The sequence below is a fragment of the Chlorocebus sabaeus genome, chromosome 12 (assembly GCF_047675955.1).
Source record: "Chlorocebus sabaeus isolate Y175 chromosome 12, mChlSab1.0.hap1, whole genome shotgun sequence".
NCBI classification, from domain to species: domain Eukaryota; kingdom Metazoa; phylum Chordata; class Mammalia; order Primates; family Cercopithecidae; genus Chlorocebus; species Chlorocebus sabaeus.
The window spans coordinates 103,350,982-103,377,928 of NC_132915.1; the positions used below are offsets into that span (position 1 = coordinate 103,350,982).

The following is a 26,947-nucleotide window of genomic DNA, read 5'->3' on the forward strand; positions in this document are numbered from 1 at the left end:
AGGACAGGCTATGGAGCAGGTGGGGACAGGGCAGGTGTCTGCAGTTGGCCTCTTTTTTCTCTGTGATGAGGAAGATACCTCTGCCAACTGGAAGAAGAGTGAGGGTCCTGGGTTTGAGGAATGGCGGTTTATACCAGGTGCGGTGTCAAATGGGAGAGTCAGCTGCCCAGGTGCGGTGGGACTGCTGGAAGGCTGGGGGCTGGGCCAGTCCAGCCAACCTGAACACACAGCAGCCTTCGCTGCTCAGGGCCACGTTAAGTTGGGCTGTGGGGCTTTTAGGGGAGTGGCCCAAGGGTCCCTAAAGTAATAAATCTAACCTGCCCAAGCTGACACAGAAGAGGCATGGCACAGGGGTACCAGGGCCTTCAATGACTCCCAGCTGTGAGCTCCATTGGGTAGGAAGCACATCTCTCCCAGTCCCTGTTTTATCCCCAGCGCACAGGGTCAGGGCAGAAGGCCCCTGAGTCACCCCCATTGTACAGGATCTCCTGACCCAAGACCACTCCCAGCCTGCTCCAGCCCCGACCCTGGGTAAACACAGCACAGAGACAAACACATTATCAGTGTTTATTGGTCAGCTCTCCCAAACAGGCCAGCCCTGGGGCTTTGGGGCTGGGCCTCCATGAGGAGCGATCGGTCAGCAGCTAATATGCCCTGAGGCCCAGGGCTGGTCCTGGGGTCTGTCAGTCCTTCCCCAGGCGTTCCAGGTCCAGAAGGCTTTGTGGGGTCTTGGGCTATGTCAGGCTAAGGAAAGCTGCCTTGCTGGAGGAGCAGGACTTGTGGAGAGAGGTCAGAGAGGTCACACATGCGGCCTTAGAACCTGCTAAGTCCAATGTCAGCATGTGACAGGAGGGGAAGTGAGGCAACATGGCAGAACCCGGGGGAAAAGGTGGCAGGGAGTCTGAGAGTGAGGTTGGGAGACCAGCATCTTTTAGGCCTTGAGCAAGAAGGGGGTGACTGGAGTCTTCCAGGTATTCCTCCCTCCTAGCTTCTGGAAGTGGGAGTCAGGGAGGGGGCTCCGGTCAGGCAGGGGTAAGCTCCGTGTCATGGGGACTCTGCAGGACAGGCAGGCTTGAGGCGCCACTGTGCCTGGATAGGTTCTGCAGGCTCCCCTACTTGGTCCCTGTGCTGGACGGGAAGCAGAGAAGGGGCTGGCAGCCTCATCCCCGCGGGACCTTCACTGAGCCTTCTTGGTCACCCTCTCGCTCTTCAGCATCACGTAGGTGATGAACAGTCCTGGAATACATAGACCAGAAAGGCCACATAAGATCTAAGCTCAGGGCTGCTGGGAGCCCAGGGCACGACACAGCAGAGCCACCCACACGCAGGGCTGTGAACCCACCCAACCACTCTCCAGGGAACCTGCTCATCTCCCTAGTCATTCGTCAAGCCATACATCCACTCCCATTCATTCAACAAATACCAGCTGAGTGCCTGCCTCAGGCAAGATGCTGCATTTAGTGTTTCAGATTCCAAGGGGAACAAGATCCACCCATCTATAGATCACCCAGTCAACCACTTGTCCACCCACATACCTACCCGCCTCCTACACCTCACCCACCCACCCATCCATCCACCCATCATCCAGGCACCCGGCTATTGACTGACTCATGCAAATGACTTTCTGAGCACAACCTCAGTGCCACAGCCCATTCTAGATGCACAGTAATGATGGAGACACAGTCCCCGCCCCTAGGAAGCCATGAGAGAGAGGGAGGTGCAGGAATTAGAAGCCAGGGTGACAAGAGGGTGACTGAGGTGTGAGCAGAGTGATGATAGGGTTGGGGGCAGGAAAGAGGGGGACAGGTCATTGGAGTCCAAAAAGCCCGGGGCACCAGGAAACCCAGAGGTTACTGACTGGCAACCTGGAAGGATGAACAGGAAAACCCCAGGGGTGAGTTCGGGGCAAGGAGCTTCCAGCAGTGCCAAAGTGTGGAAGCATGTTCAGAGGTGGGGTCCTCCTGAAACCCTGCCCGGGGTCAAGGGGAGGAAGTGATGACTTACCCACAAACAGGAGCAGTAGGAGGCCTGCAGCCAGTGGGATGGCAACAGCATAGGCTCGGGGCAGGAAATACTTGTGGATGACATGCTGACTGTCGATGAATGGCTGGCATCGAGGGCAGAGCTCTGGTGAGCCTTGCTCGCCTTGCCCAGCCCCCAAGCCCAAACATACCACCTCCACCATCTAAGGGGCTGGCCCATTCAGAGCACTGGGCCTGCATTTGCTTTTCTTTAAGATTATGGCATTTGGGTGTCGTGGTTTGTTTCCTTCCTTAATTTCTTATTGGTATTTACCGGGCACTTGCTTTGGTGCCTGCCATAGGTTGGTGGTGGGGACAAAAGAACAGGGGACAAGAGGCCTGCCCTAAGGCACTCACAGCCTAGCAAATAGTACATGAGGAATCCTCGACTGACTCCCAACCTGGGCCTCCAGGGATTCTTCACGAATATTTTGTCCCTAAAGGATGGCAAGTTCTGCACTTCCAAACACACTGCACTTCTTAAGCAATGACCAACAAGTTTTCCCACAAGAAAAAAATATCCTAAAGGCCTTCACAGATATCACTGGCGCTCGCCATGCCTGAGTCAGCAGGCTAACCCAGAAGGAACATAACTCCCCCAAAAGTCAAAGCAAGCTGGAAACAGAGTTTTTAGTGTAGCGGCTAAGGATGCAATCTTGGGCCAGATCCTTCTCCCCGAGCCTCAGCTATCTCATCTAAAAAATGCGGCACCACTGGCATCTTCCTCATAGAGTTGTTCTGAAGATTTCAAGAGATAAGGCAGGCAATGAAGCCAGCGCCGTGCCTAGAACCTACACAGAAGTTGCTTTGGCGGTGCCAGGGCTACGGGAAGGTGAGCAGCGGACGGGGAGAATGACATACCAAGAGAATCACCCAGGCGGTGTAGTAGGTGAAGATGATCAGGCTAACGGCGACGAGGCCTAGTCCCACCACCTGGTCTGTCCCCGTGGCCTGGAGAAAAGGGAGGTCTCAGCTGACGAAGTGATTCTATTTTGGCGTACTAATGGAGGCGGGGCGTCGCGGCCAGATCACGGTCTAAGCTTCCCATTCAACAGATGCTAGAGGGCTGACTAGGGATCAGTTTCTAGGATGGGAGAGAATGCCAGGCCTCCGCGTTGTCGTCCGTACAATAGGGGGGGCGGGAGAGCAATTCCCGTTCCAGTGCCCATGCCCCAGCTCCTGAGCACCTGAGACCCCACCCCCAGACGCCCCTATCTCCGGCACTCTGTCCCAATCTCACCATTTCCCCGCGCGTTCAGTCACCGGAGCCGCAAGCCACATCCGGTTCCGGATTCACGCTTTTCCGGCTTTGGACTGCGGAGCGCGCCGGGAGTCGTAGTCCCCAGGCCGTCTCAGGCCCACGTCGTCGGAGACTAGCAGGAACCGCCTCCTCCCCTTTGCATATCGGGGAAGTGTAGTTCTCAAGAGCATTGTGGGGCCGGTTGCTGCCCGAATCTCCCTAGGGAATGGGACCGCGTTGGGGACCCAGACTCCCTGGCCTTCATGGCCACAGTCCTGTCGCCGCCCCACCAAAAGCCAATCTCTAAGTATCCCAAAGTCCTGGGGTCAGAGTGAGATGGGAGTGCGGGATCGGAAGTTCCATTTTTCAGGTGGGAACAGCGAGGCTCAGAGAAAGGTAGATCCCAATCCGAGTCAGTGGTGAAGCCGACACGGGAACTGGGGGCCTTAACTAGTCTGTAGGTGGGAGATGCGCAGAGAATGTTCACTTTCCAGCCTAGGATGGGCGGGGGAGGGTCTGTCCCCAGACCGCATGAATGGGGAGGATTTGGATTGGTGGAGATGAGGCGCCCTCCTCACCATCGCCTGGCCTCCCGGGCCACCCTCCGGATGTCCCCTCCCTTCCTTCACCGGCTGCCTCTCGCAGCAGCCCAGACAAGTTTCGGACCGGAACCCACGCACAGGCCCCTCCCCGGTCTTGGAGGATCCTTCCTCTGAGAACAAAGGGATGTTGGGCCAGATCATCTTCCACGCTTCTTCAGCTCCGAGATAGGAACGGGGGCCCCCACCACTCACGGCCGGCTGCTCCTCATCCATCCAGCTTCACTGGGACACCACGTTCCTCAGGGAAGCCAGCTGGGAAGGGTTTTTTCTTTCTTAGAGACGGAGTTCTATGTTACCCAGGCTGGTGTCGAACTCGTGGGCTCAAGCGATCCTCCCAACTCGGCCTCCAAAAGTTTACAGGCGTGAGCCACCGTGCCCAGCCTCCTGTGCCTTTTAATTCACTGACACACTTGTTGATCCGGCCCTGTCGGCTCCCTGAGGGTAGGATCTGAGGTTGCTGCCCTATCCCTGGCACCCCGTGGAGGATTGGCCCAAAGTAAGAGCTTTTTTTTTTTTTTTTTCCAGAGATGGGAGTCTCACTGTCGCCCAGGCTGGAGTGCAGTGGCATGTTCTCAGCTCACTGCAACCTCCGCCTCCTGGGTTCAAGTGATTCTCCTGCCTCAGCCTCCCCAGTAGCTGGGACTATAGGCACGTGCCAACACGTCCGGCTAATTTTTGTATTTTTAGTACAGACAGGTTTTCACCGTGTTGGCTAGGTTGGTATCAAACTCCTGACCTCAGGTGATCCGCCCACCTCAGCCTCCAAAAGTGCTTGGGTTACAGGTGTGAGCCATCGTGCTCGGCCCAAAGTAAGAGTTTTGAACCAGCCAGCTTTAAAATTCAGTGATTGTTTAGATCCTGGATTATAGCATCTGGACTCCAGGCCTCCCTGAGGGGTTATGTGGAGGCGGAGGCCTTTGGCCTGCTGTCCCCACCTGGGGGGTTTGGGGAGAGATGTGCTCTGAGTCTGGCATGGTTCACTCCCTCTGGCATTTATCTCGTTGGTTTGTTGGAAGCCCATCCTGTCACTCAGGCTGGAGTGCAATGGCACTATCTTGGCTCATTGCAACCTCTGCCTCCTGGGTTCAAGTGATTCTCCTGCCTCAGCCTCCTGAGTAGCTGGGATTACAGGCAGCCACCACCACGCCCAGCTAATTTTTCTATTTTTAGTAGAGATGGGGTTTCTCCATGTTGGTCAGGCTGGTCTCAAACTCCTGACCTCAGGTGATCTGCCTCCTGCCTCAGCCTCCCAAAGTGCTGGGATTATAGGCGTGAGCCTCTGCACCTGGCCAAGAGCAACATTTTTAAACCTACAATCCGATTCTTTTCCTTTCTCTCTCAGGAGACTTTGAGCTCAGCTAGGAGCCCCACTTTTACCTCCCTCCCCGATTGTGCATATAACAGAGGAAGGGGCAGAATCCGCCTTCAGGGTTTAAAGAGGCCGTAAGTGGGGGTCAGCCCTGAGGAGTGGGGTGAATGCTATCCTTGGATAGAGATGGAGCCCTGGTGGCCTGATTCCTCCTGGCCTGGCCAGTACCATTGTAGCTTCCTGCCACCTCCAAGCTCATTAAAGACCAAGAGTGACTTGCCTGTCCCAGAGCGACTTGGGAGGGTCAGAAACAGGGGTGAGGGGCCCAGGGCAAGCCTGGGCCTGTAAACGACGGCAGCCTGGGGCTTTAGTTTGGGAACACATTCACACCTCCTATAGGTCAGGCTGCACGCGCTGGCGTTGATAACCCCATCTGCAGGTGAGGAAACAGGCACAGTTATTTGTCCTCAGGCATGCTCCTTAGAGGCCACTTGATTGCAGAGAAGGTCTACAGGGCAGTGGTTAGAACTTGGCCCTGAGCGGGCGCGGTGGCTCAAGCCTGTAATCCCAACACTTTGGGAGGCCGAGACGGGCGGATCACGAGGTCAGGAGATCGAAACCATCCTGGCTAACCCGGTGAAACCCCGTCTCTACTAAAAAATACAAAAAACTAGCCGGGTGTGGTGGCGGGCGCCTGTAGTCCCAGCTACTCGGGAGGCTGAGGCAGGAGAATGGCGTGAACCCGGGAGGCGGAGCTTGCAGTGAGCTGAGATCCGGCCACTGCACTCCAGCCTGGGCGACAGAGCGAGACTCTGTCTCAAAAAAAAAAAAAAAAAAAAGAACTTGGCCCTGAGGACAGAGCTTTCGCTCAGTATGAGGCTGGCAGGTAACGGCCTTCTCAGTTTCCTCCTTAGGAATCTGGAATGATGAAGGGGGTGATGATTGTGCCTGTAGCCAGGACTGGGAGAACCCTGGACCTCTACATCTTCCCCACCCCTGGAATGTCACTATACATATCTGACTTCCTTCTGATGTTGCCTTTGACCCTAAAGTCAATATGATAAAGTAACAAGGTAAAAACAAAACAGCAAAAGAAACAAAAACCGAAACATTTAATTTTTTCCCCTCAAACCAAGACACTGACACTAGGCTGATTTCCCCTAACAATGTTATTTTCTACAACAGAAGCTGGGACAGAGGAACAAACACAGCCCACTCAAGTAGTGGTGGCAACATTCTGTTAGAAACGAGGGGACTCAAAAGAAAAAAAAGACACCTCCCCCCACCTCCTTGATCACCTCCCTAAAGACAGAGAACATGGACACCCTCCATCCTGGCAGACATGCCGTGTGGTTAGTTTGTGCGGTAAACAGGAAAAAAAAAAAAAAAAAAAAAAAAAAAAACCCTAAAGATATTGTAGACCTTTATTTTTAAAATCTCCTCTAATAAAAACGTTAAACTTTCAAGAAGATTCCAATCTGACATTGCATAGACCAATTCCTTTCCAAAAATATCTCTGATATACTCTCCATCTCTCTCAATATATAGAATTTGAAGTCCAGGAGCTGTGGGCGCCTGGTGGGAATTCACTGAGCTCAAGGGGACAGGAGGGCTGAGGACAGGGCTCGCACATGGGAACAACAAAGCCAGGCTTTCTGGCCTCTGGCTCCAGCCAGCATCAATTTGGTTGTGGCCAAATTCTCAGTCCAGTCACCCTGGCCCACAGAGCGTGGCAGGCTCTGTCTCCTTCCGGGGTTCCTGGTCTGGAGGAGTCTCCCCAACAGCACCAAAGCCAGCTATTTTCTGCCCAAAGCCCCAGAACTTTGAATGAGAGGCAAATTTACCCTGAATGCACCTCCCTCCTAGGCTGGGTGAGGTCACACAGACACAGAAGGGCAGGACAGAACTCCCCCCATCTTCTGGGGGCGAATTCGTCTGGACACAGTGCAGTCAGCTTCCTTTTTAAAGTGCCAGTATCTGTGGGGCAGGAAGGGACTCTCAGGGCTGAGCAGAGCCTTCTCCAGCCCGAGTAAACACTCTGTCCCACCTCGGCAGGCACCTTCTAACATTCATTTTCTAAGGGTTAAGTGAGTAAAACAACAACAAATGCTAGAAATGCTCTGGTCCCAATGCCAGGGAGTTCCAAGACCAAGCAGCCCAACTCTCACCAGCAAGGGAAGATGGGGAACTAGGGAAGGAACCCTCCCAGTCTGGGGAGGGCACCTGCACCCCTCCCAGAGAGAGAAGCCCCCATCCCGGCCCCCCAGCTAGGCCCCAGTGCTGCTGGAACCAGCCGGCAGGTGGGGCAGAAAAGCAGCACCTCCCCTCACCTGGGGGAGGAGACAATATTGAACCGTGAACTCAAGAAGAAAGAAGGAAAGAAAAAATGAAAAAAGCTACAGGGCTAAGTAAACACCAGCCTGCTGGGTTTATACAAAACGAGTGAAATTTTAAAGGGGCAGGAGAGTTTGTCCAGGGACTGGCTGGCAGCCAGAACCCACCTTCAAGCAAGTTACAAGGACTTGGGGGAAAGTGCTGAGAGCAGAGGCTTTAGTATGGAGCAGGGCCAGACTGCTCCCCGCTGGGAAAGCACATCCCTTAAAGGAGCCCTTCCCCCTTGCCCAGAACGGGGGATGCCTACAGAGGAAGGCTGAGGCTTTTCTGGCAATGAAGCCAGCTCCGGACCAGTCCAGCCACAGCCCACCTGCCTCTCTGGCATCCACCCCAGTCTGGGCAGCTGACCCTGAGGGCAGAGAAGGACTTTGCTTGCTCCAACCTTCCTGCAGGAAAACCAGCTGCTCAGGACCCAGCCCTGGGCAGAGGGCACCGTCAGTGCTCAGACCTTTCTCAGCACGGGTCTCAGACCTGAGCTGGAGCTAACTGGAGGGAGGAGAGGCAGCACCCGTTCCCGCCGGGCTGCTGGACCCTGGGCCTCTGACTGCACAGCAGGCAGTGACCAGGAGTCTTTGGGAAGGGGCCCAGGGAAGGGGAGGTGAGGGGCCAGCGGGACTGTGCTGGGGGTGAGCATGTGCAAAGTGCAGGCTGCAAGGCAGCGGGAGGACTTTCGCCGGGGGAGGCAGGGGTCTCGATCTGGAGTGTGGGTGGGGTGTGAGGTCATAGCTCCCAGGAAGAGGCCGCCAGCAGGTCCCCCAGGACACAGGAAGGGGCAGCTGAAGCACTAAGCAGTCAGACAGTCACAGGTGGCAGGATTCCGGAGGCGGTCTGGCCCCCACCACCAGGGCAAGGGAACAATGGAGCAAGGCCCTGCTGCTAAGATGTGACCAAAGCCAATGCTCCTGGAGTGAGTGAGGACACAGGTAGAGAAGCCCCTCCGTCACAGGCATCTCTACATTTAGGAGCTGCTGCATGTCCTTAGCCAGAGGGCCGGGTCAGTCTCTGGCAGCAACAGTCCTGGCCAGCTCCTTCTTGTCCACGAGCTGTATGGGCCTGCCTGGCCCGCCTGGCCTGCCCTCTAGTGGTTCAGAGGAGAATATTCACAGTGGTGCCTGGGCCTTGGTGGGCCAGGAGGGTCCCAGCATGGATGGGAGGGCAATGGAATGATGCTAGGGGGACAGTGTGGACTGGAGTGCGTGGAGGAGGCACGGAGGAGATGTGGCGCAGAGGTGATCTGAAGGGGAACGTTCCTCATGGAATGATGCGGGTCTGGACTCCAGAGAAAGCAGGACTCTTCTCCAGCCCGGACACCTGCTCCTCAATGGCTTTCAATCACAACTGGCTCGTAGACCCCAGAAGAGACCCTGCAGGTGAGAGACAGGTCAGCATGTCCCCCTCAATGTCCCATGTCCTGAGCGCTCCACTGGACCAGGCCTTTCGAGGTGTTTCACAAGCAGGTGCTGTTAACCAGCCCCGTGTTGCAAAGGGGCCAAAACCAAGGCCCAGTGATGGTAAGTCCCTTGCCCACAGTGACATAGATAATAAGCATCAGTCTGTGGGGCTTGCAGAGCACTTCCAGGCACGTCTAGCTGTGCCACGCCATCCTCACAGTCACCTTGGCAGGGAGTGACTGCACCCTGCCCCACTTGACAGATGAAGAAACTGAGGCTCAGAGGGATGTGAAGGTGGCCAAGAGGGCAGTGGGAAGTCAGGAAACCTGGTCAGCTCCTTTCCCTGCTGAGCCCAGGCCCAGTCCTGGAGTCGGGGACTCCTGGGGCTCAGCATGTAGCTCTGCTGTGATCTCACTCCCAACGATTGGTTTCTTTACCGGAGATGCTTCCTCATTTTCAGAGGGGGCCAGGGAGGGGTGTGTTTACAAACCCCTAAGGAAGCCAGCCCCTCAGTTTCCTTCTTGCTCACCGCTCCCCCACCCCCACCCCAGAGCAGCCCAGCAAGACTACTGCAAGGTGACGGCTGCCATTCCAGGCTGTGGCCAGCAGGAGTCAGCAGAGCAGCGTGAAAGGGCAGCCTCGGCGCAGCAGCCTGGCCATGCCTCTTCCCTGGGGATGTGGATGTTAGGCAGGCTCCCCACCTGCCCTCAGCACCCTGCCCGTGGGAAGCTCATTTGCTCACTCGCTCATTCATTCAGTGAGCCAAAAGCACATGGAGAGCCAGGCACACAGTCAACATGCTCCAAATGAATGCCTGTGACGCGGCATAGACTCTATAAACTGTAGTTCCTGCAAGTTTGGTCTCATCTATCCCCGCCATCTGTGGATGCCATGTAGGCAGCAGCCTGCGTTAAACCAGGCCTTCGCTCAGGGCCTCGTGCCTAGATGGTGCTAGGGAAAGATTTGTTCAGTAAACCCATGAGGCATCACCACCACCATTGTTCCCAGTCCCTGGAGCTGGGAGGAAGGGGAAGGGAGGATTCTAAATAAACCTGTGAGGCCCCTGCCGTGTGCCGAGCCCTGTGCCAGGCACTGCCCGAGGCGACCCTGTGAACCATGGGAACTGACCGAACCCGTCCGTGCCCTCACTGCCCCAGGCTCCCAGGTGAGGTGGTAGTGTCCACACCGCCTGACGGATGGGGAAAGGGAGCTTCAGACATGACAGGCCCAGGGTCACACTGTGGCGACAAGACTTGGCATTCAAGGCCAGGTGAGTGGACTGTGGGGACTCTGCTCTCACCCCCAAGCCCCAGCCACCCGACGACCCCTCCCTGAGCCTGCCCTACCTGGTGGCAAGCTGGATGCCGCTCAGCGTGGCGGAGCCATCACGGCTCACGAACAGCCGGAGGTTGCTGTCTGTGGGAACACAGGGGAGGATGGAGGCTAAGCGGGGCAGGGCTAGCCCTTGGAGCAGGTGGCCTCGCCCCCACCGGCCCGGCACGGCTCACCCTCGGTGTTGCTGCCATCCGTGAAGTCCTGGCTCTGCACGATCTTCTCCACGATGGCATCCGCATCGATCCTCGTGTCATCCACCCAGGTTGGGTGGCTCTCCACCGAGTCCTTCTTCCGCCTGGGTCGGATTTTGGGGGGGCAAGTCACAATGGTCAGGACAGTAACAGGCGCAAGCACAAAACCATGACAATAATGCCGGCCAGCTGCAGCAGTGCTCAGAATGTCCCTGTGTGCTCCGTGCTGTGCTTCACTGAACCCTTGAGTGTACAATAGGGTGCAGCTGCCATCATGAGCCGGTTTTATAGACGAGGATGCCAGGCAACGAGCAGGTAAGTCAGCTTTCCAAGGCCATCCAGCGCATAAGGAGTGGCTCTAAGGCTTAGCCCAGTTGTCAGGCCCACAGACTGTGCTCTTGTCCGATCCGCAAAACCACAACAGCAGCCATGAACAGAACCTGCTGCATGCCGGGCATGGCTGCACCCTTCAGGGCCATGAGTTGGTGGAATCATCACCACCCAATCCACTGAGTTGGGGACCCTATGGTCCCTGTGTTACAGGTAAAGCAGAGGTTCAAGGCACCACTGGGAGGGGTCTGTTCTCCAGGGGGCACCAAGCAGTAGGCCTCACCTGAACGAGCGGTCGGACAGATGCAGGGGCCGGGGTGGCCGTGGTGGCTTCTCCGGGGCCCGGTGCTCCCGCTCACTGCCCTCAGGGCCCTCCACAGTCATGCCAAGGCCCCCAGAGGCGCTGCTGCTGGTGGACGTGTTGCGGCGGTGCGTCAGGTCTGAGAGGCTGGAGGAGCGTGAGTGCTCTGTGCTGTAGCCTGTTGGGGGCACCGCAGGGGAGCGTCATAATGGGGGATCCCGAGGAAGGAGGAGGCCGCAGGGGCAGGGCCAGGCAGCCACTCACCAGAGATCTTGGACTGCTGGCTGGCATAGCTGGAGTTGCGGGAGTGGCCAGAGTGGAACACCTCCTCAGGGCTGGACAGGTTCTGGTCGGGTTCCTCTGGCAGCCCTGGAAGGCAGAAAGCGGCAAGGGGTGAGGTGACAGGGGTCACCCAGTGCTGCTCACCATTGCCCTTTACAGCGTGCCCTCACAGAGCCTCCCATGGCGGGGCGCCATTTAACAGACTGAAGAAAAGGTTCAGAGGAGCAGCAACCAGCCTGAGCCACAGGTCACCTTCTGAACCCAGGTCCGTTGATTCCACAGAGGGCATCCTTGTGTGGGGTGCCCCCCACAGACCAGCGAGGAGGAATGCTGAACAAAAACTGCCTCCACTACCCACAAGCGCAGTGAGAGGTGCAGAGCAGGGAACAGTGCTTACTGGGGGTCTGGCCCAGTCTGAGGACAGGGAAGGCTTCTCCAAGGAGATGGCCTTAATGGCAGACCTCCAGGACACATCGCTGGAGGGAGCCAGCTAAGGCCTCAGGAGGGCAAGGGCCTTCCAGGCACAGAGAACAGCAATGGCAGAGGCCCCGAGCCTGGAAGGGGCCTGGATCAGCAGAGTTGGAGTGGAAGGGACAGGGTGAAGAGGAGCAGGCTGGCCCAAAGGGACAGGCCCACAGTCCTGTCCCAAGTTACCCATAAGTCCAACTTCAAAACAGATTTTCCTGGCACTCCCCAACAGGAGGCATAAGGGACCAGGTGGGACCTACCCAGGGCTCTGAGTACCCACCCGCCTTCCTGCCCAACACACCCCAGGCTGGCCTGTGTGCCCATCCATAACTATGTGGCTTTTCAAGTCCCCAACAGGTTCTCTGCATATGGGGTGAGCCCAGCTCCAGAGGCAAGTGGGCACTCAAGTCCCACCCTGCCTGGGGGAGGGGCCTCTTCTACTTCACACGAAGGTACCACCTGCGCTGGGGTGGCCTGATCCCCTGATACATCTCTCTTCTGGGGACTCCCATCCAGGGGCTGGAGAGAGTAATTGTGCTGGGAAGCCCCCAGCTTTCTGTTCCGGGCCTCAGCTGGCTGGGTCTGCAGGGGAAAAGGGAGTGAAGGAAGGCCAGACCCTTGAGGTCAGAGGGTCCCTCACCGCTCCCAGTTCGCAGAGGCAGAATCACTTGGCAAGCATCTGCTGGGCCACACGAGGCCTGTGCTCTAACTGATTCTGTGGGACAATCAGGGTTGCCACCTGATGCCTTATTCACTAATCACCTGGGGGCGGTCCAAGGCTCATACCTCTGGGGGCCCTGCTTAGGGTTGAGGGGGCCCAGCAAACACCTGGGGGCAGGCCAGAGCCTCCTGTCCTGGCAGCACTCCCTCCTCCTAATTGCCATGCCATCTCCTCTGGGGGTTGGGGCTCTTTCACATTTTTCATAACATTATTACCAGTGATAATTTAATAAAAACAGAGTGCCCGGCCAGGCGTGGTGGCTCACGCCTGTAATCCCAGCATTTTGGGAGGCCGAGGCAGACAGATCACAAGACCAGGAGAGCAAGACCATCCTGGCTACCATCCTGGCTAATACGATGAAATCCTGTCTCTACTAAAAATACAAAAAAAAAAAAAAAAAAAAAAAATTAGCTGGACATGGTGGTGCTCGCCTGTAGTCCCAGCTACTCCAGAGGCTGAGGCAGGAGAAATGCTTGAACCCGGGAGGCGGAGGTTGCAGTGAGCCAAGATTGCACCACTGCACTCCAGCCTAGCGACAGAGTGAGACTCTGTCTAAAAAAACAAAAACAAAAACCAGAGTGCCCACTGAGTGCTTACCATGTGCGGGGCAGGTGCCCACATGTGGACAGTTAATCCCCAAAGTGACCTGGGATGTAACTGCTATTACCAATCCCATTTTCCAGAGAACACCGAGACAGGGAGAGGCAAACTGGCCAGTCAAGGTCATAGAGCACGTGGGAGAGCAAGAGGTCCCAGCACGTCCCTCTGCCAGGTATACTGTGCCTCGCCCCCCGAATGCAGCTCAGACACCACATCCTCAGGGAAGCCTTCCCTGGCCCCGGATGGATCCCACCTTCTGGGCCTGTCTTCCCCAGCTCTTATCCTGTTTGCAGGTAGACATGCATGTCATTTACCTATGACTTGGTTGAGGCCTGTTTCTCCTGCTAGACTGCAGGGCCATGAGGATGGGGAGGCCACGTCAGTCTCAGTCCAGGGCACTGCTGTGATCTCAGGGCCCAGCAGCATAGTCAGCACACACAAGGTGCTCAGATGTCATCAGCCCAGCAGGAGCATGCAAACACCTCCCACCATCACCTTCCCCTCAGTCAGCATCTCCCTGGGGACCTGGGCATGACATGGAGGTAAAGCCCTCGGGCCGCTAGGAGGGGAGGCGCGGGCAGATGAGGAACTGTACCTGAGCTGAGAATGGTGGGCCGGGCCTTGGGGGCCCGGGACCCAGTCAAGGAGTTGGTGCTGCTGCCACCACTGCTGGTCCCGCCACCCTTACATGTCAGCTGCAGGGAGGAATCCTGGCCTGGGATGGAGATGGACTTGGCAGTAGATGGTGGCCTTGGGAAGACAGACAGGTGTGACTAGGGTGCCCCGCTTCAGACCAGACGAAAATGGAGGACACCAAGAGTCCCTGTTCCTCCACCCCCAGTGCCCAGGACTGGGCTCCCATCCGCCCCCTAGGCCTGTGCCAGCACTCACGTCTTGAAGCAGGGGTCTCCAGAGAGCAGGAACATACCAATGGTGACCTGTGGCAAGGGGAGCAATCAGCCATGCCCTGGCCACCCACAGCCCGCCCAGGAGCAAGGCCCCCTGCAGCCTTTCGGCTCTGGCCTCAGAAGGGCTTGGACTCCAGTCCTGTCTCTCTGCCCCCTTCTGGCTTGGGGGCTCTGGCAAAGCCACCTAACCTCTTTGAGCCCAGTTTCCCTGTGTAGAGGACAGAGATGGTACCAAGGCCTGCCTGGCAGACCAGAGGGGAGGGCATAGCAAGGTGAGGCCTGGGCTTAGCCCTGCGCCTGGCAGAGTGAGCGGACTGCAGTCAGCTACAGGCCTAGACAGTGAGCTTCTCCAGGGTGGAGTCACACACTCACCCCCGGCCCTGTGTAAGGAGTACAGAGCTCAACCCAGCAGGCAGGAGAGGGAAGAGGGTTCATGGGGCCTGGCACAGCAGGTGGCGGGCAGGGTTTGGTGAAAGTCTGATGAATAAAGCATGAAGTCATTGCAAACTTAAGAGCCCAAATGTGGCAACATTTGGATCCTAAAATCTAGGCTGAGATGGAGTGACAGGCAAAGGATGAGCAGGTGGGAAAGAGGGGCACAGATGCTGGGGCCACCACTTATGAAAGGGTGACCACTAGGTTGATGCTTTCTATGGCTTATTCACTCGGCCATGAAAGCGGCCTAGCCCCAGGCTGTTGATGAGGGAACCAAGACTCAGAGAGGGGAAGTGACTCCCAAGACCCTGCAGACAGGACGTGGGGGAGTTGCCCTTGAACCCAAGGCTACCTGGCCCCCAGGCTCCCTTGATCTGGCCTGAGGTGCACAGGGCTACTGTGCCTGTGCTTTTCAGCCTGACTGAGGCTGAAAGGCTCCGGTTCCCAAGACAGTCTGGACCCTTTCTGGCATCTCCGGTTCCCTCTGCAAAGGGTCTAGGAGGCCCCAGAGTCCCTGCTCACCACCTCCTGCCCAGCTCTGCTCCAGATACAATAGGCTCTCCCTGGGTCCCCTTGCAGAGGTGCTGTTCGGACAGCCTGTTTTCCTGGCCAGGTGGAAGGTGTGGAAACAGAGGAAGAGAGGTGTGCTGATGATGGACACCCAGACATTTCTGTCCCCAAAAGGCCAAGACAGCTGCCTGGGGGTGGGGATGCCCTGGCTATTGGAAACCTGCCCATGCCTGCCCCGCAGCCCTCAGCAGCCATCGTTTTCACTGATAATCCACTAGGGGCCAGGCTACCTACCGCCTGTCACTTGGGGCAGGATTAGGAGCTGGGCCAAGAAGTCAACTGGCTGGGAGTCAGATGCCAGCTCTGTCTGTGACTCCAGGTAAATGACTTAATGTCTGTGCCTCAACTTCCTCCCATTTGAAGCTGGGACTAATCAAAGACACCACAGCTCATGGGGCTGCTGTCAGGGGACCCCGAGAGAAGAGAGGGCATGCAGTCAGTATGATGTGGACCCACTGCAAGCGCTTGCCAAACCTTGGAGACAATCAGGGCCCCGCCCTGATCTTGATGGGGAAACTGAGGCCAGCAGCTAAGCCAGGCCTCCCTCTGATAGTGGTTTTCTGATTCCTGGACTTGCACCTTCCCGATGTCTACCTATTCAGGTAAGTCCTGTATTTTTAACAACCCTTCTCCAGGGGGTTCTGATGAGCAGCCCAGTTTGTCCCCACCCCATGGTCAGGGTGGCAGAGGCGGCAGGATCCCTGGTACCTTAAGGATAGAGTTGTCCTGGCGAGTGTTCTTCGTGTCATATCCCTCGAGCAGGCAGCAGCGCACCGTGGAGCCCGAGCCCGCAAATTCGGCCAGGTTCAAGTCAGCGAAGCCCAGCTAGGAGGTGAGAGGAGCGTGTGGGAGGCTGAGAGAGTGTGGACTCCTGACTGGCGGAAGCCCAGAAGGGGTAACTTGGCAAAAGTTGGGGAGGAAGACAGACAAAGCCCCTGGGCCCACCCCACAGCCCCGAATGACTGTTGCATAACTGGACCCAAGGACAGAGGCCCTGGGTCGGCAGCACCAACATGGCAAAGCCAGGAGCTCACATCCCTGAGCTGGACAAAGCACCCTTTGTGCCACGTCCCGGCGTGCACCGGGGCCAGTGCGCCTGACATGAAAGGACATTGTTGTCCGTGACACAGATGCATTGTTCCCTGGGAAACAAGGCCGTGCTGTAGGGAGCTGCCGGGTCAGCAGGCAGGGGAGGAGGGAAGGCCTGTGGGAAGTGATGGGACACCCCCACAGGCCCTGCAGGATGAGCAGGAGCCCCAGGGAAGGCAACCTGGTAGAGGCCAGAGTGAGGGGCTGCTGGGCAGAGTTCAGGGTCTGAACAGGCCCTCAGGAACTCTGGGCAGAGGATCGAGGGATGGGGAGGGAAGTGGGAGTAAGTGCAAAGAGGGCATGTGCTAAGAAAGCTCTGTGGATGGAGGCCAAGTCTGCTAGACCTGGAGGGGAAACTGAGGTTGAGACAAGGTAGTGCCAGACTTGGGGGCTTGGAGGACATCTCCCGTTCCCTCTGCAAAGGGTCTAGGAGGCCCCAGAGCCTCTGCTTTCCACCTCCTGCCCAGCTCTGCTCCAGATACAACAGGCTCAGAAGAGAGAGATAACGAAATGTTTGAACCAATGTTTGAACCCAACCGAACCAATGAGGGATGGGTGTCAAGTACCTGCTGCCTGCAAGTCTCTACTGCAGTGTTCAGGGCACACACTCCAGAATCAGGGAAGTGGACTCAGATCCTAGCCCTGCCATGGACTCAGACTAATCCCCATTTTACAGATGAGAAAACTAAGTTCAGGGAGGGGAAGAAGCTTGCCCAGGGCCAAACAACTAACCCAATAGAGATAAGACTGAAGCTAGGCCTGATCAGCACCGCGTCCAGCCACTTCTCAGGGCCTCAGTTTCCTCCTCTGTATAATGGGAGTAAAGCCTGCAGTGGGAGTTCAATTACAGAACAGAAGGGAAGGGGCCTGGCAGTGCCTGATTTGTGCTGGGTGCCTGGTAAATGTTTGCCAGTGGAGGCGAGATGCTCCCAGGTGTTTGCTGGTAATTCCTTTCCTGGCTGGGCAGCAGTCCTCACCGTGTGAATCAGAGAAATTTCCACTCTGACGGCACCCTCTACAGCCTGGCTGTAGCCATACTGCTCTCTGCTTCTGGAGAGGGACGTCAGCGCCCCGGGCCAGGGCAGAGTGCACGGCCCAGCTGGCTGAGTTCCTGAGCTCCGGTCAGTGGGAAGGGCCGTGCCCTGTATAGCACCTCCCTCGGGTGAGAGGTGAGGCAAAGGCATTTCCCCTCCCAGCTGATGGAGCCCACCTTCCTGCCACTGGGCTAAGCCTCCCAGGACATGAGAAGAGGAGGCCAAGAGTATACCACGGAGAAGAGGGATGGAAGGCAGAGCAGGCTTATTCAAAGCCAGAGCTGTCTTCTCCCTCTTTACTCAGTAGAAAAGCTCTTATTAATACTATGTAGGGGTAAACTGTCTGTGGGTGCAGTGAAACCCTGGTAACAACGCACATGTCCAGCAGCAGGGCTGGCTGAGTCAACCATCTCCAGCCATGCCACAGGACACTGCTGCCCTTAGAAAGCACATAGAAATTTGTGATAACACAAAAAGATGCCCAGGATGGATTAAGTAAAAAACCAAGCTGCAAATCTGTGTATGTATTTGTTTATTTATCTGGAGGCAGAGTCTCGCTCTGTCACCCAGGCTGGAGTGCAGTGGCGCGATCTCGGCTCACTGTAACCTCCACCCTCCTGGTGCAAGTGATTCTTGTGCTCCAGCCTCCCGAGTAGCTGGGATTACAGGCGTGCACCACCACACCTGGTTAATTTTTTTTGCAACTGTAGTAGAGATGGGGATTTGTCATATTGCTGAGGCTGGTCTTGAACTCCTGAGCTCAGGCAATTCGCTTGCCTCCGTCTCCCAAAGTGCCAGGATTATAGGCATGAGCCACCATGCCCAGCCGTACTCAGGAGGCTGAGGGAGGAGAACTGCTTGAACCTGGGAGGTGGAGGTTGCAGTGAGCCAAGATTGTGCCAAGATTGCACTCCAGCCTCAGCAACAGAGCAAGACTCTGTCTCCAGAAAAAAAAAAAAAAAATCATATTGTTTGCATGCACTTAAGTACACATAGAGGGTGCTCATTTTGCATTTCTCTCAACCACATGCATAGATTTTATTTGCTGCTCTCTTTGTATAGCATATTTCCTTTTTTCCTTCTTACAAGTTCTGCAAAGGTCTTAATCAATCCCAATAATGGGGTCCCAGAAAGAGGCCTGGAGAGAGGAAAGGGGACAGAAACTGGCCCTTTTGCTCAGTGAACTTCTGTACCATTTATATTCCAACAACCGTATGCTGCCTTTATATTGAGTGCAAAGGCCATCAATAAAGATATTTCTAAAAAATAACACATCTCAGGTAGGGCTGAGTGTCTCTTGCTTGTGGCAGAGAAGGGGATGGAGGTTTCCCTTGTGCCTGTCCCGTGCCACCCCGTATTCCATCCCACTGCCCCTTCACACAGCCCCTCTTACCTTGGAATAAGCCTTCCCGCCTTTCAGCTCCTGCACAAGGAGGGAGACATGAGCAGCAAGTTGACTGGGAAATTCCAGGGACCTCATGCATCTCCCCCCAGTCCCCCCAGATCTGAGGGGAGGAGGGCAAGGGGCAGAGCAACTCTCCCCATTTTCAGCTGGGGGTGCGGACTCATGAGGGGAGGGGCCTACAGCCCAGCCCAGCAGCCCCACATGCACCCTTGGCCTCACCTTGCGCACAGACACGCGGAAGACACAGGGGTCCAGCAGGCCGGTGGCCGGGTTAGCACTCATCTTACACACGAAGGTGAACCTCTTTCGCCACCGCACGCAGTTCTCCTGTACCTCCTCCCTGCAGGTCAGAGGTGACAGGTGAGCACAGGCATGCGCATCCACGCCAGGGGATCCCATGTGGTACCAGAGACACAGCAAGAGCCCTGCCCATTGGGAGTGAGGCAGTGGGAAGCTTCACTTTCACCCTGTGTCACAAAGTAGCTGTGTTTTCACAAGAATGTACTCGTGTAGTTGTAAAAACAACAGCAAAAAGGTAATAAAAATGAGACAAACACAAGGCAGGGGTGAGGTGAGCTAGGGCGGCTGTCCCTCCCCGGGAAGCCTGGCAACCTGCAGAGCCTCCCTCTGCACCCAGCGCTGCTCCCGCCACCTTGCTCTGAGACCTTGGGCAGTTAACTGCACTGCCATTACCTCCTCCAAAGCCAGGCTCTGCCAATCACCTCGTGACCCTCACAACAGTCTTAGGTTGGACTACTCAGCCTATTTCACAGATGAAGAGACCGAGGCTAGGCAAGCTGCCCCACACCTCCCAGCCAGTAGATAGCTGAGCTGGGCCTGAAGCCTGGTTCCTCCTGACTCCAGAGCCCAATTCTTTACCACTAATAACAACAACAGCAATAGTAACAACAGCCGATACCCACACAGCGCTTCCCATGTGCCCAGCACTGTTCAGAGAACTTCACATGAGCCAGCAGACCCTGGAGCCTGCTCCAAGTGCCAGAGAAAGGTGGTCATACCAAACCTTTCCAACCTCTGCCTGGAACAGCCACATCATTAGCCTAATCCCCAAAGAAACCGGGGGCCCAGAGGCTAAGACCCCTGCCTGAGGCCACCACAGGGAAGAGCAGAACAGGGATTAACCCAAGCAGTTGGACTCGGTGTGGAGAAAGCGACTTGGGGGCTTCAGCTTCACCAACACTAAGCAGAGGGCTCTGGTCTTCTAGCCCCTGCCCCCCACTCCTCTTGAGTTGGAGAGCATGACCACGCTGAAAAATTCAGCACCCCTTTACTGGAGAGATGCTTTGTGCTCTGGGAGTGAGTGGGAGCCAGTGGCAGCAGCTCATCCAAGCCCCTCCCAACTGCTGCGGGGGCCTCGGCAGGATCTGGGGGTGACAGTGGCACGTGGCGGAACTGAGCTCTGCATCCCTGAGCAGCTCCGCATCTCCACACAGCCTGCCTGGCAGAGCCCGTGCTCAGGAAGGGGTGGCCAGGGAAGGGAGGGGACAGTGTTAGAGACGTTATCTCTAGCTCATCCTCCTAACCAGAACTGCCAAGGGGACAGCTAAGGAAGTGACCCGAGGAGAGTGGGTTAACTGCCAAATCGAGGCCTCAGGGAGGGTCGGAGAGGGCCACAGTCAATCCTCCCCTGAGCATCGCCAGGTTTGCTTTGCACGGCAGTCTTGCAAGGTGGGCTCTATGCCACCCCTTCTACTGCTGAGGGCACTGAAGCTTCAAGAGAAGGCCACCCTACCTGCCACTCGAGCTCACATCCCCAGTGACTGGCAAAGCAGGATTGAAACCCAGGACTGTCTGACTTCAGAGTCAGGGCTCTCAGTCGCCACTTCGGCTCAGGAGCCCGGGAAAGCCTGGCAAGGAGAACCCATGGCGTTGTGGGGCTTGCAGTACCCTGCTGTGCCCCTGAGGAACCACCCAGGTCTCTGAGTGCCAAGCAGGTGCTGGGATGAGCCACTGCAGACTGTATTTACCCAGTGATGACTCAGTGTCACCAGGAGAGGGCGGGGGAAGGGGTGAGTCAGGGAAGGTGACATTCAAGCTCAGGATAGAATGAGCCTGGGAAGTAGCCAGGTGGAGGAGACAGTTCCAGAGAGAGGGAACAGCATGAATGAGGGAGTCCCGTTTTCCTAGCCAATGAAAGCCCCTAAGCCTCACCTTCTATGAGGAGCCCCCTCCAGGCAACCCCTTCTTGGCTCCACAAGGCTTTGAGGATGTGATCAAGGCTTACCCTGTGCTCCTGCCAAGGCTGTGACAAGGGCCAACAGGGCAGGCAGACCGGGGCTATACCTGCACACTCACTGGGGCACACCGCCCCTGTCATAGCCACTGTTGTGGGAGCACTGAGTGAAATGAATCCTGCAAAGTGCCTGGCCTGGTGAAGGCTCTGTGAGGACACCAGGGACCAAGAGAACCAGAATGCACCTAGCCTGTTAGGAGGGTGAGCTCCAACAACCCTCTGCAACCAAGACTGGGGACAAGCAGAAAAGGTCAGGGCTGAAGACAGGGGAGGAAGGGACAGATCTAAGCCCTATAGGTAGGTGCCACAGGAGTGGGGGCCCTGGGCTGGGGGCATCACCTGAGCCTAGTCATGCTGGCTCCACTTATTCATTCATTCATGATGATGATTCATTCATCATCAAACAACTGAGCATCAGCGTGTTCCAGGCCGTGTTCTAAGCACTGGGAACACAGCAGTAACCAGCTTACATTCTAGTGGGAGGAGAAAGAAGAAGAACAAATAAACATGAAAAATACCTAGTAGTGGAAAGGAAGAACTAAACTACATTAACAGATGACTTGATCTTTTATACAGAAAACCCTTAAGGAATCCACTAAAAAACTATTCTATTTATTTTTTTGAGATGTAGTTTCGCTTTCGTTGCCCAGGCTGGAGCGCAAGGGCCTAATCTCAGCTCACTGCAACCTCTGCCTCCCAGGTTCAAACAATTCTTCTGCCTCAGCCTCCCAAGTAGCTGGGATTACAGGTGCATGCTACCATGCTTGACTAACTTTTCTATTTTTGGTAGAGGGGGTTTTACCGTGTTGGCTGGGCTGGTCTTGAACTCCTGACCTCAGGTGATCTGCCCACCTTGGCCTCCCAAAGTGCTGGGAGCCACCACACCCGGCCATTATTATTATTATTTGAGACAGAGTCTCACTCTGTCGCCCAGGCTGGAGTACAGTGGTGTGATCTTGGCTCACTGAAACCTCCATCTGCTGGGTTCAAGTGATTCTCGTGCCTCAGCCTACTGAGTAGCTGGGATCATAGGCATGTACCACAACACCTGGCTAACTTTTTGTTTTTAGTAAAGATGAGGTTTTGCCATGTTGGCCAGGCTGGTCTTGAACTCCTGGCCTCAAGTGATCTGCCTGCCATCACGTCCCAAAGTGCTGGATTACAGGCATGGGCCACAATGCCTGGCCTAATACGTGATTACAGGTGTGGTGGCTTATGCCTGTAATCCTAGCACTTTGGGAGGCAGAGGTGGGCACGGATCACTTGAGGTCAGGTAGCTATAGTTCCAGCTACTCAGGAGGCTGAGATGGGAGAATCTCTTCAACCCAGGAGGCAGAAGTTGCAGTGCGCCGAGATCGAACCACTGTACTCCAGCCTGGGCAACAGAGTGAGACCCTGTCTCAAAACAAACAAACAAACAACAACAATAAATAAATAAATAAATAATGCATGAGTTCAGAAAAGTTGCAGGATACAAGATCAATACACAAAAATCAATTCTTTCTATATATTGGCAAACATTTACAATGAAACAAAGAAAGCAATTCTATATACAATAGCATCAAAAAGAAAAAAATACATAGGAATAAATTTAATAAAGTACAAAAATACATACTCTGGAAAACTACAAAACATTGCTGAAAGAAATTAAAGATCTAAATAAATGGAAAGACATCCCATGTTCATGGATTGGAAGACATGTTGTCAAGATGATACTCCCAAATAGTTCTAAAATTCATCACAATCCCTATCAAAGCCCCACACTGGCTTCTTGGCAGAACTTTGACAAGCAGATCCTAAACTTTACATGGAAATCTAAGGGACCAGAATAGTCAATACAGTCTTTAAAAAGCAAAACGTAATTTTAAAATTCACACTTTTGATTTCAAATTATCTACAAAGTTACAATAACCAAGAACAGGTGGTCCTAGCATGAGGACAGACAAATGGAATACAACTGAGATTATTCAGTTTACAAAAGTTTAGAAATAAACCTTAGAGACCAGCCTGGCCAACACGGCAAAACCCCATCTCTACTAAAAATACAAAAATTAGCTAGGCATGATGGCATGTGCCTGTAATCCTGGCTACTTGGGAAGCTGAGGCACAAGACTCACTGGAACCCAGGAGGCGGAGGTTGCAGTGAGCCAAGACGGCGCTACTGCACTCCAGCCTGGGCGACAGAGGGAGACTGTGTCTCAGAAAAAAGAAAGAAACCTTCACTTTTATGGTCAATTGATTTTTGACAACAGTGACAAAATAATTCAGTGGGAAAAAGAATAGTCTTCTCAATGAATATTACTGGGACACTGGATATCAACATGCAAGAGAATGACGTGTGTGTGTGAGGGAGGTGGTGCGGGGGGCTATCTCATGCTATATACAAAAATTAACTGAAAATGGATCAAAGATCTAAGTGTAAGAGCTAAACTATAAAATATTGAAAAAAAAGCATATGGGTAAAATCTTCATGACCTTGGATTAGGCAACTATTTCCTGGATATAATACCAAAAGTACACGTGATAAAATAAAAACACAGATATATTGAATGTCATCAAAATTAAAAACTTTTAGTTGGGCACAGTGGTTAACACCTGTAATCTCAGCACTTTTGGAGGATCACTTGAGGCCAGGAGTTTGAGACCAGCCTGGGCAACACAACAAGACTCCATCTCTACAGAAAATTTTAAAATTAGCCACGAGTGGTGGTGCATGCCTATAGTCCCAGCTACTTGGCAGGTTGAAGCAAGAGGATGGCCTGAGCCTAGGAGTTTGAGGTTACAGTGAGCTGTGATTGCACAACTGCACCCCAGCCTGGGTGAAACAGTGAAACCCTATCTTAAAAAAAAAAGATGGCTGGGCGCGGTGGCTCACGCCTGTAATCCCAGCACTTTGGGAGGCCGAGGCGGGTGGATCACTTGAGGTTGGGAGTTCAAGACCAGCCTGACCAACATGGAGAAACCCCATCTCTACTAAAAATACAAAATTAGCCAGGCATGGTGGCGCATGCCTGTAATCCCAGCTACTCGGGAGGCTGAGGCAGGAGAATCACTTGAACCCAGGAGGCGGAGGTTGCGGTGAGCCAAGATCGTGCCATTGTACTCCAGCCTGGGCAAAAAGAACGAAACTCCGTCAAAAAAAAAAAAAAAAAAGAAAGAAAAACCACAAAATAAGAAAAAATACTTGCAAATCAGATATTTGAGGGACTTGTATCCAGAATATATAAAGAGCACCCACAACTCAATAAAAAGACAAATAATCCAATTAAAAATGGGGAAAGGATCCAGACAGACATTTCTCCAAAGAACATATACAAGTGGTCAACAAGCACACAGGAAGATGCTTAACATCATTAGCTATCAGGGAAATGAAAATCAAAACTAAAATGAGATACTACTTCACACCCATTAGGATGGCTAGAATCAAAGGGGAAGACGTGGAGAAACTCTAACCCTCATACACTGCTGGTAGGAATGTAAAATGGTGCAGCCCCTTTGGAAAACAGTATGGCAGTTCCTCCAAAGGTGAACCATAGAGTTATGATACGACCCAGCAATTCCACCCCTAGGTATATATCCCGGAGAAATGAAATGTGTCCACACAAAAACTTGTACACAAATGTACATCACAGAATTATTCATAACCAAAAAGTGAAAGCAACCCAAATGTCCATCAACTGGTAAATGGACAAATAAAACGTGTTCTATGCATACAATGGTGTATCATTCAGCAATAAAGAGAAACGATACACTTATACATGCTAACTGGGATTCACCTTGAAAACATGAAGCTAAATCAAAGCAGCCAGCCTGAAAGAACTATAGAGTTTATGATTTCATTTATATGAAATGTCCAGAAAAGGCAAATCCATAGTGACAGGAACTAGATTGGTGGCCGCCAGGGGATGGGGGATGACATAGTCTGGCTCTGTGTCCTCACGCATATCTCATCTCAAATTGTAATCCCCATGTGTCAAGGGAAGGACCTGGTGGGAGGTGATTGGATCATGGGGGTGGTTTCCCCCATGCTGTTATCATGATAGTGAGTGAGTTCTCATGAGATCTGATGGTTTTATAAGGGGCTCTTTCCCCTTTGCTGATGCTTCTGTCTCCTGCCGCCATGTGAAGAAGGCCCCTGTTTCCCCTTCACCTTCCGCCATGATTGTAAGTTTCGGCACCCATGTGGAACTGTGAGTCAACTAAACTTTCCTTCGTAAACTACCCAGTCTTGGGTATTTCTTTATAGCAGTGTGAGAACAGACTAACACAGGGGACTTGAGGGGAAAAGGAGTAACTGCTAATGGGTATGGGATTTCTTTCTGCGGTGATGAAAATGTTGTAAAATTGGTTGTGATGATGGTTGTGCAACTGTGAATATACTAAAAACCACTGAACCATACACTTTAAATGGGTGTATTGTGTGGTATGTGAATTAAATCTCAATAAAGCTGTTAAATAAGTGGTAGATCAGATAAATATAAAAATGGAGACCACCACAGGGAAGGCGAGTGGGGAGTTCAGGTAGAGATGAGGTGGCTACTTCAGGTCGGGGGTTAGGGATGGCCCTTAGGGCAGTGACATCTGAGCAAGGCTTGGACTGAAGTGGGGACTGAGCAAAGACGGGGGAAGGGTCCTTCAGGTGAGGCAGCAGCAAGTGCAGAGGCCCTGATGTGGAAACACACTTGGCAGGTGGAAAACTACTGCAGAGGATGGTGGCTGAAGAGGAGCTGGGAGGAGATCAGAGGGGATGAGATGGGTGAAGGAGCAGGGGCAGGTCCTGCCAGACCTCAAGGGTGTGAGAAGACTGCATCTGATTCTGACAGTGGCTCTGTCTTGCCCCCGTGGACTGTGGCTTAGGCAGAGGCTGAGAACAGCCACAGAGGAAGGGAGTGGAAGGGCAAAGAGAGCAGAGACACTTCCCAGGCAGCCAGAAGAGGCCCAAGCTTGAAAGGCGGGGAGTGGCCATGGGTCCCCGCATTTCACCTGGGGTTGGAAGCAGCTGCTGGAGGCCTGGGGAGGCAGCTCAGTGCTCTGGGCGTGTTGAAACACCCAGTGGAATTGGGATTAGTGTTTGGGAACAAAAGCTCACAGTGAATTGTGGGCTTTCTCCCTTTCCTTTTGAGAGTTTGCTGTGGGAACGCCAGCCAGGAAGCCTAAGGCCCATTTGCAGTTCCAGGGCCAAGCCAGAGAAAGCCACGTGGAGCCCTCCTGGCTCAGGTAACAGGCACATCCCCCACCTCCACGGGAAGAGCTCCCAGGGTTCGCACTGGGCCTCCCTCCTGTTTCTACAGGGCTCTGAACAATCACCTATTAGAAGTCACCACTCCCACGGGAAGAGGCAAGCAGCCTCACCCTGGCCCACGGCCAGAGGTCACAGCAAGGGTGAAAAAAACACAGCAGCTACGGCCACCTCCTGAGGGCCTACTGTGTGCGGCCAAGAACTCTTCAACACTGAAAGGTGACTGCTACCACAGCCCACTTTACAGCTGAGGACAGTGAGGCTCAGAAATGCAGCGTAACTCACCCGAAGTCACAGCAGAGCTAGTCTCAACCCCAGCGCCATCTGTGTCCAGACCCTGTGTCACAGCTGGGACACAGCAGTGCAGTTGACTCAGAGCCCACACTGCCTCCCCCTCAGCCCCGGGGCCCCTCTGGTGGGAAGCAGCTGGGCACCCCCAGGCAGGTGGCATGAGGTCCCATGCATGGGGCAGGGATTATGGGGGGAGATGAATGCAGGATCAGGTCAGGGTGCGGTGAAGGATGCTCGTGATGAGAGGCAGGAAAGAGGATGCCAGGCAGGCAGCCATGAGCCCCAGGTTGGGAGCTGGCCAGGTCAGGATTGAGGACATCTCAGAGCCTTGATCCATTCAGAAACCTTTTATTAAGTCCCCAGCAGGTGCCAGGCACTGCTGAAGGCTCTAGGAACACAAGCAATAAACAGAGAAGACAGAAATCCCTGCCTTCAAGGGGCTGATACTCTGGCAGTGGGTGGCAGACAGACAAACCCAGGCAAATGCATGCCAGCTAGCCTGTGGTGCAAAAGAGAAAAAGGAACCAACCAGGGAGG

General features: G+C 54.3%; 2 protein-coding genes across 2 annotated transcripts in view; both read right to left on the reverse strand.

The window, feature by feature from the left end:
- Window positions 1-553: 553 nt before the first annotated feature.
- On the reverse strand, window positions 554-3,370 carry DPM2 (dolichyl-phosphate mannosyltransferase subunit 2, regulatory). The gene is made up of 4 exons (XM_008006106.3): window positions 3,262-3,370; window positions 2,883-2,972; window positions 2,005-2,107; window positions 554-1,236 (listed from the first exon to the last, which is right to left on the reverse strand). The coding sequence occupies exons 1-4, from the start codon at window positions 3,262-3,264 to the stop codon at window positions 1,178-1,180; spliced, it is 255 nt and encodes an 84-aa protein (XP_008004297.1). The 5' UTR covers window positions 3,265-3,370; the 3' UTR covers window positions 554-1,177.
- A 2,895-nt stretch (window positions 3,371-6,265) lies between these two features.
- The window catches only part of EEIG1 (estrogen-induced osteoclastogenesis regulator 1), a 39,947-nt gene continuing 19,265 nt past the window's right edge, over window positions 6,266-26,947 (reverse strand). The window contains exons 2-11 of the mRNA XM_008006105.3: window positions 18,846-18,966; window positions 18,615-18,644; window positions 15,807-15,923; window positions 14,077-14,123; window positions 13,781-13,935; window positions 11,379-11,483; window positions 11,097-11,292; window positions 10,466-10,587; window positions 10,304-10,373; window positions 6,266-8,930 (exon numbers count right to left, since the gene is read on the reverse strand). Of these exons, the coding sequence (XP_008004296.3) occupies window positions 8,885-8,930; window positions 10,304-10,373; window positions 10,466-10,587; window positions 11,097-11,292; window positions 11,379-11,483; window positions 13,781-13,935; window positions 14,077-14,123; window positions 15,807-15,923; window positions 18,615-18,644; window positions 18,846-18,966 (1,009 nt within the window). The 3' untranslated portion in view covers window positions 6,266-8,884. The remainder of the gene's footprint in view (window positions 8,931-10,303; window positions 10,374-10,465; window positions 10,588-11,096; window positions 11,293-11,378; window positions 11,484-13,780; window positions 13,936-14,076; window positions 14,124-15,806; window positions 15,924-18,614; window positions 18,645-18,845; window positions 18,967-26,947) is intronic.

Excerpts from the sequence above, each read along its gene's own strand:
- DPM2 (XM_008006106.3), bottom strand. Across the intron at positions 2,108-2,882 it reads CCGCCTGGGTGATTCTCTTG|CCATTCATCGACAGTCAGCA; the intron begins GTATGTCATTCT and ends CCTCGATGCCAG. Across the intron at positions 1,237-2,004 it reads CCTACTGCTCCTGTTTGTGG|GACTGTTCATCACCTACGTG; the intron begins GTAAGTCATCAC and ends TATGTATTCCAG.